Source organism: Uloborus diversus, chromosome 1 (genome assembly GCF_026930045.1).
Source record: "Uloborus diversus isolate 005 chromosome 1, Udiv.v.3.1, whole genome shotgun sequence".
NCBI classification, from domain to species: Eukaryota; Metazoa; Arthropoda; class Arachnida; order Araneae; family Uloboridae; genus Uloborus; species Uloborus diversus.
Window position 1 is genome coordinate 259,003,920 of NC_072731.1, and position 12,952 is coordinate 259,016,871.

General features: G+C 32.3%; 1 protein-coding gene across 1 annotated transcript in view; it reads right to left on the reverse strand.

The window, feature by feature from the left end:
* LOC129220321 (nose resistant to fluoxetine protein 6-like) overlaps positions 1-7,902 on the reverse strand; it is a 125,583-nt gene extending 117,681 nt beyond the window's left edge. Inside the window, exons 1-3 of the mRNA XM_054854724.1 lie at positions 7,611-7,902; positions 4,040-4,275; positions 3,811-3,915 (exon numbers count right to left, since the gene is read on the reverse strand). Coding sequence (XP_054710699.1) covers positions 3,811-3,915; positions 4,040-4,275; positions 7,611-7,902 — 633 coding nt within the window. The remainder of the gene's footprint in view (positions 1-3,810; positions 3,916-4,039; positions 4,276-7,610) is intronic.
* Between the last annotated feature and the right edge of the window lie 5,050 nt (positions 7,903-12,952).

The window sequence follows — 12,952 nt, forward strand, 5'->3', positions numbered from 1 at the left end:
GTAGCCAATACAGAATTAGCAGTGACCATCGACACTGACTGAGCTGGAGGTGTATTTCATGTATTTCTGCTTTAGCCCTGGCTACTGGGCGGTAACTTACTGAATATATACCTGCCTTGCCTTCAATATTCGAGTTGTACCGAACCATTGCTTCGGTCACTCGTCTGGTCAGTGATAATTCTTTGTATTGGATACCAGTTTGTTTGGCACTCTTGGCTTCCTAAGGGGAGTCAGTACCCTAAATACTTTCAAAAATTTGATTTCTTGATTTTTATATGTTTTGAAACTCCATTTCAATACCTTTTTAATGATACAAATTTCTTGATCGTGCTCATATTAGAAGTAAGTTAAAATAAGCTTTAAAAAAATTTAAACGCATGTAGATAAGGTATGATTTTCCCCTTTAAATTGCAATATCTCGAAATGGTATTTTTGAAACGAAATGTTCCTTTCTCTCAGAAACTAAGTTGTCTAAGGCTTTGAAATTTTTACCACCTATTCCATACATATAATTGCATACACTGAAGTAAAATCTTTCTCATATTCAAAAAATATTTTTTTATAGAGCTGATTTCGTGTTACAAAATGGCATTTTTTGAAAAAAATACAGTGACTTATGCATTAGAATTTTTAAAAAAAAAAACTAAGCTTCCTTTCTGTAAAATGTTACTTCAGTATAGAGAAAACAGTCTACTTAAGGTACAGAAAAAATTTCATAAATGTATCTTAAACAGATTTTCAGAAAAAGGTACATGAACCTGTGCAAATTAACATTGACGTTATAGAGGGTACTGACTCCCCTTAAGAGGTTTTCCACCTCCAGCTCAGTCACTTCCTATGCCGGGCTGATGAGTGCTAATAAGCACGAAACTGCAGTCCTCGGCTTGAATTGATTAAGCTGGCGATGTATTTCGTTAACTTAGTTTTAAAAATATGAAATTCGAATATTAAACTAAACTGATTACCATTTCGGCTTACTTTTGTCATATGAATAAATTTTTCTGGAAAGAGAGAACTGATCTACCACAGTGGCCAATAGTACACATGCAATAATTCCGGACATAACAGTTCTAGAAATAAAAGAAAATATCAAATTTAGTAAGTTCCATGTTCCAGGGGTTGCATCAAAGGGTAAAAAAACACGAACTTTTTTTTGCATTCTGTCAAGTGAGGTTTCATGAAAATTAAATATAGACGATATTTGTTATGGAGAAATATATTTTAAGTTTGTTTTATATATTTTTGTGTACGTGTAAAATATCCGAAAATCGACAGTATATTTTATTGTATACTTTCGAACCATGAATACGTCATTGTGTTTGACAGATTTCTTTCATAAAGTGATATATTAATTTATTTACATTTCCAATTTTTAGCATTCTAGTGCTGACAATTGGACATGACTAGTTAGACATTAATTAGACTTCCATTATTTACCCCGAAGTATTTTGAGATATTTGGTAATAATTCCATGAAACAAGAATGGCTTGTTTAATTAAAACGATTGATTTACTGATACGTGAACAGTAAACGCAGAAACTGAAAGTTACTGCTTGTACTAAAACGCATTTCCTAAACAGATATACAAAGTAAAAAAAAAAAAAAGTTCCGAAAATTTTGAAAATTCTGCTTTTTTTAAAATTTCTGGTTTTGGATTCTAAACTGGAAAATAAAATAATTTTTTCCCATAAAAAGTTGATTGGCAGTTGCCACCTTTGCCTCCCCCCTCCGAATCGCCGCCTCTGATCTTTTACCTATTACATAGTCTTTAATAATTAACAGTTAGTTTCAAAAATTATCACGAGTGTGGTAAAGGATTTTTTTTTCACTTGTCCCCGATGTTTCCTTTTCCCCAAAGGACACTAATTCGTTTCATAACTGGCACTAAGAATTATCTAAACCTAAGAAAACAAGTGGTTCATAACTTCCCGTACACTTTAAACATATTTTGCCCTTCCATACAAAAATAATACTTACTAAATAATTTCTGGTTTAATATCTTGAACTTAAAAAATAAAACTAATTTTTTTCCCAAAAAAAGTTGAGGGGCAGTCCCCCCTCTTGCCCCCCCCCCCCCCGAATCGCCACCACGTTTCAAAAATTACCACGAACGTTGTATGGGATTGTTTTCAATTGTGCCCGATGCTTCCTTTTACCCCAACTGACACTAATTAGTTTCATAACTATCACTAAGATTCCCATACACTTTCAAGATATTTTGCCCTTCTATACAAAAAAAAAAGTATAGTATATTACATTATTTTGTAAGTAGTAAGGCATACTTACAAAATAACAACTTGAAGTTCGTCTGGCTCGATTCCAATTTCTTTAGTTTCGCAACGTTTTACTTCCGTGAGATCTCCTATTTCTACAGCGGCTATATTGAATTATACAGGGATTAATTCCTTTATAATTAAAAAAAATCATTCAATATGACAAAATTCTAGTTGTTTGTCCACCCATTTAGAGTAAGTGACATTTTGCAACTGCTTTTGTAAAATTAGTTATATGGAAATACGGCTTGGTTCAGGAGTCTGACTGAGATTTGAATTACAAGCCCGTTTATTGGAATATCAGTTAAAAGAATATCCCACTTAATGTGAGAAATTTTCAATGTACCGAACAATAGTAATTTGTCATTTTTATTTAAATGAACTATCCCGCTTTTTAGAATAAATTTGAGAGACAAATTATCCAATTTGTCTTTATTGAATTCACCTATAGCTGGTGAATAACGCCAATGTTCCTATGATTATGGACCCTTTTCACGGTTTGGCAACGGTTCCTTCACCTGTCGGTCTGCTGGACCAACTAAGCAGTGTTAGTAGTGCAAAAAAAAAAAAAAAAAAAAAAAAAACTCATTTTATTTTAGGATTAGTGGACTTAATCCAAAGAGGCTTAAAACCATGAAAATACGATTATAATGGTATTCGTATTAAATGAATCTTTCATTACTCTTTTAAAATGTGTTTCTTAGTTTAAAAATTCCAAAAGCTCTCTATTTTAAACAGTATGAAGAGTTTATAAGCCGCATAGAAGCAAGTGTTATTATACGCTGTAGTACTGAATTTTCGTATGCTTCAGTTCCCACAATGCACTGCAGTGACGATTTATACCCGCAGTGACGTCAGGTAGAGCCCCTATAACTGGAGAGGCCAACGCATCCGCCATTTTGGAACAAGCGTACAACAGGGAACGCTCTCTTTATTGGCAATCATTCGCCAAACAGGGAACGAGAGAATCAGAGAGCGAAGGTGAACATTGGCGAAATTTTGGAAACAGTTGGCGTCGTTTCCAAGTTGCCAGTCACTTCGCGGGCTATTAATTATCCATTTATTTCTTTCTTTCTGCATCTGCTGGAAATTTGAAGAGCTGAAATCCTTTTTTGGAGCCGTTTGCACAACTAACAGCCAAACAACCACCCATTTGACTCCATTTAACACATGCTAAAGAAATGTAAACATCAGCAGCAATGCTATCGTTACGAAGCACTGGATCAAATTTGCTCCAAAATGGTGGATGCGTCGGCTCCTCCACTATAGTTGACTTAACGTCAGGTGATTAGGGTCCATTCGACTCTCGGTCTGACACTGAACCGCAGAGTCAAGCGTTCTCATTGATTGAAGGAGGTTTCGACTGTCTGACCGAGGGTCGGATCGTCAGGTCAATACGTGATGAAGATCATGAGTTGTCAAACTATGAAATATTGCTTTTAAAAAAGTTTTTGGTGGCTAAGAATTTCGACGAGTTAAATTATCTAAAAGAAATCCAAGCGAAAAGAAAAACGTAAGAAATGTCACCAGCGTATACGAGTTCGAGTACATCCAGTTCATCACATGATGATGGCACGCACACGCCAAGTCTAAATACCAAATCTTCAGGATTTACCTTCACTTTCCGAAGGAATCCTAAAACCTGTAAATAAAAACCTGTCAATGCAGAAGCAAGGAAAGTATGTTTGATCACTTAAAAACGCGATAAACAGCAACAGATAAACAATTTAAAGCAAAAGCGAAACATTTCAAATTTTTATACTTACAGATTTGGTTGCGGAAAATGAATGATTGCTGTTCATGTTCATATTTTGCAGTGTATGAATCGCTTTAATAATAGCCAGTGGTGGCTTGATTTCTAGCAGACAATATTGAGCTACTGGAGCATATTTTTCTGCTGGATTTCCCCCAATCACAACATCCAAACATTCATCATAATCTCCCAAGGAAGAAGATGTACCTTCCAGTAGCCCAACCGGAATTTTGCCGTTTGAGTCCAGCACTGAAAAACGAAGAAAAAACGTGTTTAGAAGTAATCTGGAGGAATACCTATAAATAGCTTTTACCTTCCTTTTCCTTCTTATAAATATTCAAGATAACTGGAAACACAGGAGTGCTTTCGTGTCCAGCCTTTACTGATTGATAGTTCCACCAATAACTTGGAAATATTAATAATAAAATTAAAGAAACAAACCCGCAGGCGGTTGACTGCTGTCTCCGCCGATAGATGGTAGTGCCAACCTATAGCCACCTTCTTAATTTAGAAATACAGTAGCCCCTCGTTTTAGGCGGGGGTTCACAGAAATACCGCGTAAATTGAGACTTAATATTAGTGTTAAAATAGGGGATGGGTACCATAGATGAAAAAAGTACTTAATTCGAGCGATAGATAAATATATAATTAGTGTAATGTGCACTTATTTCGATACATATGCACAGCGTGAAGACCTGAATTGTCCTTTTGTTTAAAAAAAGGACTGGTTATAATAGTCTTTTGGCAGTCATTAGTGATTTTTCTCTGTAGTTTTTTGTGGGGAATTAACGCATCGATGATCACTTACGTCACTTCTCCGTCGGGATCTTCCTTAACTAACAAATCAGAAAGATAATTTGCCATCGTCATGGAATGGCTCAAATTTTTCAGTGTAAAACTTTTGGTTGGGTGTCATCGATATGGGTAACCTCGTTTGTTTCATTCTCCTTTGCCACTTCTCTAAAAGCTCACTTACGTCACTTCTACGTCGGGATCTTCCTTAACTAACAAATCAGAAAGATCATTTGCCATCGTCATGGAATGGCTCAAATTTTTCAGTGTAAAGCTTTCGGTTGGGTGTCATCGATATGGGTAACCTCGTTTGTTTCATTCTCCTTGGCCACTTCTCTAAAAGCTCACTTACGTCACTTCTACGTCGGGATCTTCCTTAACTAACGAATCAGAAAGATCATTTGCCATCGTCATGGAATGGCTCAAATTTTTCAGTGTAAAGCTTTTGGTTGGGTGTCATCGATATGGGTAACCTCGTTTGTTTCATTCTCCTTGGCCACTTCTCTAAAAGCTCACTTACGTCACTTCTACGTCGGGATCTTCCTTAACTAACAAATCAGAAACATCATTTGCCATTGTCATGGAATGGCTCAAATTTTTCAGTGTAAAACTTTTAGTTGGGTGTCATCGATAGGGGTAACCTCGTTTGTTTCATTCTCCTTTGCCACTTCTCTAAAAGCTCACTTACGTCACTTCTACGTCGGGATCTTCCTTAACTAACAAATCAGAAAGATCATTTGCCATTGTCATGGAATGGCTCAAATTTTTCAGTGTAAAACTTTTGGTTGGGTGTCATCGATATGGGTAACCTCGTTTGTTTCATTCTCCTTGGCCACTTCTCTAAAAGCTCACTTACGTCACTTCTACGTCGGGATCTTCCTTAACTAACAAATCAGAAAGATCATTTGCCATCGTCATGGAATGGCTCAAATTTTTCAGTGTAAAACTTTTGGTTGGGTGTCATCGATATGGGTAACCTCGTTTGTTTCATTCTCCTTTGTCACTTCTAAAAACTCGTCTTCCAAATTTCCTTCTAAATTATATGAGTTTATTAACTTTACTTTTTGAAAGAGCTCTGGAACCAATCGCAAAAGAAAATATCTCCAGTGACCCAAGCTTGATTATTAGAACGCCAAAATGCAGTTTAATGCATTTTATTTGCAATCTTAGGAGTTTGGATCCTGAAGGAGGGGAAAATGTTATAAGTTTGCAATGTTGCATCTGCGTAAAATCGAAATTCATCCTCGTAAAATAAAATAAAGTTGTCAAATCTTAAACCGCGTATAAGTGTTATCCCCCAGAAAACGTAACTTTTGAATGCAAATATTTTTCAATTTGAAAATCTTTTGTTTTCTTTTTTCCCCATTGTAATATGAAAGTGTTACCTACTAGAAGTAACCATAAACAATGGCCCAGCTAAGTTCCAATTATTTTACTCATAAATAAAAAAAAAAAAAAAATGCCTTGTTCACGGAAATAAAAAATAGTTTTTTTTATGTTTAAAAATTGAGGCCGATTTAATATCAAAGTAGTAATTTTGTTAATTGTGCAAACAATGAGTTATTTTAATAATTAGTGGGAATTAAATATTAAGCTCTCTTAATTAAAGTACGGCTTAATTAGTAGTTATAGTTTTAGTACAAATGTGTGTTAAAAATAGTATTCAGTAAATTTGAGAATATACTGGCAATTTGTAATTGTGGTAGAATGTCTAAGATTGATGTATTTAACCTCCATCATTTATTTTTACCTCACAAATAATGACATTGATATGGTGTGTCACGGAGGTGAGGAATTATCCATTAATATAGGCTTAATGGATACATTTTTCAGGGAAATATGTTTTTTCTTCGTTGCTACAACCTGCACATGTCAAGCATATGAAAACATGTTCACTTCTTTTTTTACATTAACTTATATCCCTGAAATTTGAGTTCACGGAGGTGCGAAGTCAGAATAACCACACTAAGTTTTTACAGCAAAATCTATCTCCTTGTTTTTCGACAAAAATCTCACAACTTCAACTATGGTTGAAAATAAACAAGGGGGTTCCCTTGTATCATGGCAAATTAAATGTGATGTCATTACTGCCACGTGTTAATGAGGAATGGTATTTTAAGGTAACGGAGGTAAGCATTTTTTGTGTGACATGACTACTTATCCTAAAAAAACAACCTAAAATACAATATTAAAAATTAAATATGCGTAAACAATTAGTTTTTGAAACACTTGTGAAAGGAATAATCAATAAATAAGTATATACTTTTTTTAAAACAAGTTATTAAGCAACATAAACAGTCACACCAGGTGTGTGACTGTGACATGCCACGGAGGTATGAATTAACATGTTGTGTACCAAAGATATACTAAAATAAAAATTATTATTAAAAAATTGTTGGCAGGTTTAAATTGATACATTTTGATGAAATTAAAAAGCATTGTTCAGTGAATTGTTCCTCGAAGTATTTTCTGTAAAAGGCGTGTGACAGAAAAGTTACACTTTTTAAAGAATGACCCATAATCAAATCCGCGTAAAATAAACCCGCTTAAAATGAGGGTCTACTGTAGTAAAGAAGGGGAAGAATAGTCAAAGAATTGGAAAAGTCTCCTGTACCCTGTATCCAAGGTACGACTGCAAACGTTTGACTCTAGGATTTTGAAACCTAAGATGTTGACGAGCCTGTTTTCGGTAGCTAATTCTACTTCAGAGCTAATGGTGCTCAAAGGATTAAGAACATATTCTAGATTTTTTTTTTTTAATTTTAAAAATATTTTTGACTAGTATGACTTACTTCGAAACAGCCAAGATTCCAAATGTCTTAATCCAATGAACATAGAAGACAAGTCAAACATGCACATAGGTGACGCTCTGACATCTTCACCCGCTTCGAGTAAATGTGGTATTATTCCTTTCAACAAATTGTGCACAAACTCTTCCATGTTTTTCTCAATATTTCCTAAATCGATGTTCTCATCTTCAACAATTGCTTCGAGATATTCTTCACCTTCAATCTGACTACTTTGAAAGCTACCATGAATAGAAGCTACTGCGCAAAATGTTACGAATATAATTGGAGAGCTCATTTTCATATTTTAAGGGATTTTTGTTTACAATTTCAGAATTTTCCTTCTATGAGAACACTGTCACTGTATAGAATATTTTTTTTTTCTTTTACGAAAAAGTATTCGTGCAGCAATATTAGCTAATGATTTTGGAACGTAGTGCCAAGTTTCAACGGTTTCTGTTTTTTTTTTTTTTTTTTTTTTTTTCAAAAAAGATGTTTGTCAAACAATTTTAGTCATAATCGTGAGCAACAGAACATTATACTTGGATTTTTTTGTCTTGTCATAAATGTGACTTTCTTTTAGTTTAACTACAATTAAAATTTAATAAATAATTATATCAAACAGTTCCAAAGCAAATTTTATAAACATTTGAAATGCATTAACCGGATCAACATATCGTTTTAGATATCCATGCATCACAAACATTACGAATATCGGAAATACATTGAGCGACATTAATGTTACTTTCTTTGAAAGAGATAATGATGTATTCGATCATCATCAGTCAAGAGACCAAAATGTCTTGGGAGCAATTACCATAATTCGTATTGCTTTTTAATTCATTTCTAAATTAAATGCAGCATCTTTCATTGATATTCATTTTATTGACGATTTGTGACCAAAGTATCCTGCACCGATTGATTAAATTTGATCTGAATAATAAAAAAATGAAGTAAATATCCCAAAGTATCTTCCTTTTGTAAAAAAAAATAGTAATTAATGTAAATAAAAGGCAATTGGATACTTTTTAAATCAAATTAGTTATATATGAATGCTCATACGGCAAACGAGCTTCATCAGTTAGCTCAGAGTTTAAACGTTTATTATCGTTTCTGTTCAAAAACAATTCTAGACAAATTGAAGGGTTTTACTCAGTATTTTCTATTGATAATTGATTTAACGGTCGTGATATCTCCGCTACCCTTACTTGAAAGCAGTTTCTCTGTTCGTGGCATCCCTACCGGCGTTTTAAACTTTCAGTTTCAATTTGCGTGGAAGAGTGATGCATCTAAAGAGATTGTTTTAGTTTTCGAAGCGAAATTGTATGTTTACTACTACATTTAAAAAATAAATAAAAAAATTAATAAATAAACATATAACTGATTTAAAACTGAACTTTCCTTATTGTATATTCAAGTTAAATTGCAATTTCATGTAAGTTATTATCAAATTGGTTCATGTTATCAATCATGAATATGCTTAAAAATATAAATGTGAATCACGTTGCACTGAGGAGGTAGTTAATTAGTTTTGTACTGCAAAAACGGAATTGCATATGATGGTTTTAATGCCATCATGTGCAACTCTGTTATTTATTGGATATTGAATGCCAAAAAAAAAAAAAAGGAAAAGAAAAAAATATATATATAGGGTCAGACGGGGGAAATATGGGTCAGAAAAACCATAACATCTTAATATTTTCTGAAGCATAAAAAATTAAACGATTTAATTTGGCATGGAGTAAGCTTAAATAATTTAAAAAATATTCAAATAATCCCTTTACCTAAAATTGCATTACTATTTATTTTATTTAAATTAAATGAGTGACCAAGAATTTCACCGGATCGGGGCAATTATGGGTCACACATGGGGTAAATATGGGTCACCCCCCTTTTTTAAAAGTAATCCTTGTCAAAAGTAATTAACCATTCTAAATTATTGTTTCTAAGCTCACAAAGAGATTTTTTAATGACAAAAAATTTTATATTAAAGAAATAGCACATTATAATTGAAATAACTTGATGTTACTCTTACTAGTCGACTACAATTAGTTCTTATAGACTACAATTAATTACTCTTTGCTCTAAGCCCAGGATTCCGTGAAGAAATTTCTTTAATATTTGTATGCTACCTTCAAAAATCATGTTTCTGTCAACTGCAAGATTTCTTCTTTACAATTTCAATTAACTAGACTGAAAAAAAAAATGTACTTAAATTATTTCTAAAAATGTCTTACTTGGACAAGTAAAATTTCCGTCACCTTGTTCCAGAAAATTCATTTCTGCTTTTTCCTTGTCCAAATTTTAAGCTACTTTTCCATTGTAGAATGTGTCACTATCATCATTCATTACAAAGTCTATCTGATGTTCAAGCACAGAATGAATTCTGTTGTAGCACCATCTTTTAACATTTTAAAAACAGGATTGTTTTTGCAATTGTGTTGCAAAAACTCTTGACATTTTTAAAGAATGAATATTTTTGCAATTGTGAGCTATTGCAGATTCTTCCCGCTTTTTCTCGTTGTCATTAACAATTCCAAAATAAGCTCATTTTGCAATAAGAGGCTGTCTGTATCAGCTTGTTGAGGTATTTTTATTTTTTTGCAAGCGAGATTTTGCTCGATGACTATTTGTGCTTTGCATATGATTTCTCTTCTGTTTAATTTTATCTTGCAGTGCAGTTCCAAGATTATTTTATTTTATTTTAAACCAATGATACCTTCGTACCTGCCATTTCTAGCTTAACCGGTGTAGGGTACCATGGTGGTTGAGGGGGAGGGAAAGAAACTGAAGGGAAAACTTGAAATACATATACATATCGCATATACGCACATACCTATACACACACATGCATAATATAATAATATATATATATATATATATATATATATATATATATATATATATATATATATATACATACATATACATACATACACATACATACATATATATACATACATATACATACATGCACATACATACATATATATACACATATACATAAAAAAAACATATATATAAGGGGGGAAAGGCTTGAAAAAGTTAATAGGTTCAAAGTGCTATATTGGGGCCAAGTAACTAGGAATTATTAATGAGAGTATACTGTTACATATATATCCTCGTATAAAATAAAAATATTAACAGAAAAGTAAATACACAAAAATACTTATAGTAAAAAGACTCTTGGTTAAAAGGTTGTATACATCCAAGTTGAAATGCCTGGTAACGGCCCACTGTAAACATGCCTAACAACAACATTTGATTTGTTATAACTATTGAATTTATCCCCTTATTTGGTACTCTAGGGATTCATATCAATTTGTTTCCTATTTTGGTACTTGATGTGTGCCATTATTGCATGCTGAAATAGTTTATCTTCAAAGCTGGAATTGATTTGCTAGTCAAAAGGGCATAACTACAGCAGCAATTGAAGATGATATATCTTCCAATGTTGCACTTGGAGCATTAAAATTTCTTTTTGAGAGAATGTTTGGCACAGAAAAAGATAAGTTGAACTTAATACTGATATTAATCACATAGAAATAAATAAGAAAAACATCTAAAATATCAGAAAATATACTGACCAAGAATTACCAAGGTAACCCAGAATTACCCCACTAAACTGAGGTATAATTCAGTATACTTTTAAAACTATTTTTAAAAAGAAAAAAAAAGAATGTTGGCATGAAAAAGCTTAGACCATTTGCTATTAAAAAAACAGCACCAACGAAATTGTTCCTATTTTCCGAGACAATCTTTTTTGAAGATGTTTTTGTAGAAGTGTGAAAACTATTTTTTTTTCTATTATTTACTTCACTGTTGCATTTTTTTTGACTTTGATATAGGAAAATTTAATGTATACGGATGGCTTAGCATAATTTGTTTTGTTTTTTTGTAAAAACATTTTTAACAGTAAGAAATTGGTGAACATTATTTACCCCGGAAAGAGAGTGACCCATAATTCCCCCGACTGACCCTATTTTTTTTCACAAAAAGAAGGAGAAAGAAAAAAACTTTGTTCCTCAACTTTAACACAAAAGTTTAAAATTCATTTTGGTGGAGTTTGTTTTGCACTGATGTAAAATCTTGCAGTCTTATTGTATAAGTAAGTAGGTAAATGTAATAGAGTTGACTCCTGATTAACCGGCTCAAATGGGATCGGATGTAATCCGTCTGAGCGATATATATATATATATATATATATATATATATATATATATATATATATATATATATATATATAATATATTTAATATTAGTTGAGTAAAATACACTTCTTAAAGTTGCATTGAACAGTTAGAAGGTGGCCAAATTATTATACTGAAACAAACTTTTCTGTATTTTTATTGTTTTTTATTGTTGATAAATAGTTTTACTATTTGAACACATTTTAAAATTTATTTAAAATGTGAATTTAACATTAACATGATAAACATTATAACACTTTATATACATTATAAAGTACCTTCTGATCAATTCTATAAATAGGTAAAAAGAAAATTATTTAACATTTAGTAACTCCGCCTTTTGCTGCTATCACGGCTTGTATGCGGCGTGGCGTGCTTTCAACGCATGATATGGCTACTTGAGCTACCTAGTATTATACATAAAAGTGTTAATATTTTCCAAAAATCACACTCACAAGAAGAAGCTAAAACTTGAAATTTTAACGGACACTGGTGTCAGTCACGTTTAAAGTTGTAAACGAAAAGTAAAGTGTTGCCAGAATAATCTTTAAACTTTTAAATGAACTGTAAAATGTGTTCAAATAATAAAACTATATAACAACAAGAAAAAACAATAAAAACACAGAAAAGTTTGAGTATAATAATTTGGTCACCCTCTGTAAACAGAAGAATTCTGCTCTAAAAAATTAACATCAACTAAACAATTACTGAAGTAGTAATCAATTATTGAGTAAATTTATTCAAAAGCTTTTTACTCATCATTTAGAGGAATACTTAAAGAAAATCTTTTTCTCTCTTTAGGATGTTCAACGTCTTGATAAATAATTCCAATTAAAAAAAAAATTATATTAGTTTTTTTCCGGTAAAGGGTCGCATAAATGATGGAAGCTGATTGTTGTTTCATGTAGCTTAATGCGATTTCTGATGCATAAATTATTTATATTTATAAGTATATTTTTATTTTGTAAGCAAACCACATAGGGGAGGTTCGCCCAAAGTGGGTATGTCAGCGAAGAGCGATCAAACATTGTAGTTTTTGGCTTTTTATCGTAACAATTTTAGTTTTATTCCCTAATAAGGGATCTTGAACGTCCAAAAAAAAATGTGATTCTTGCATTGTTTCAAACCCAATATTTATTTATTACCAAACATTACAAG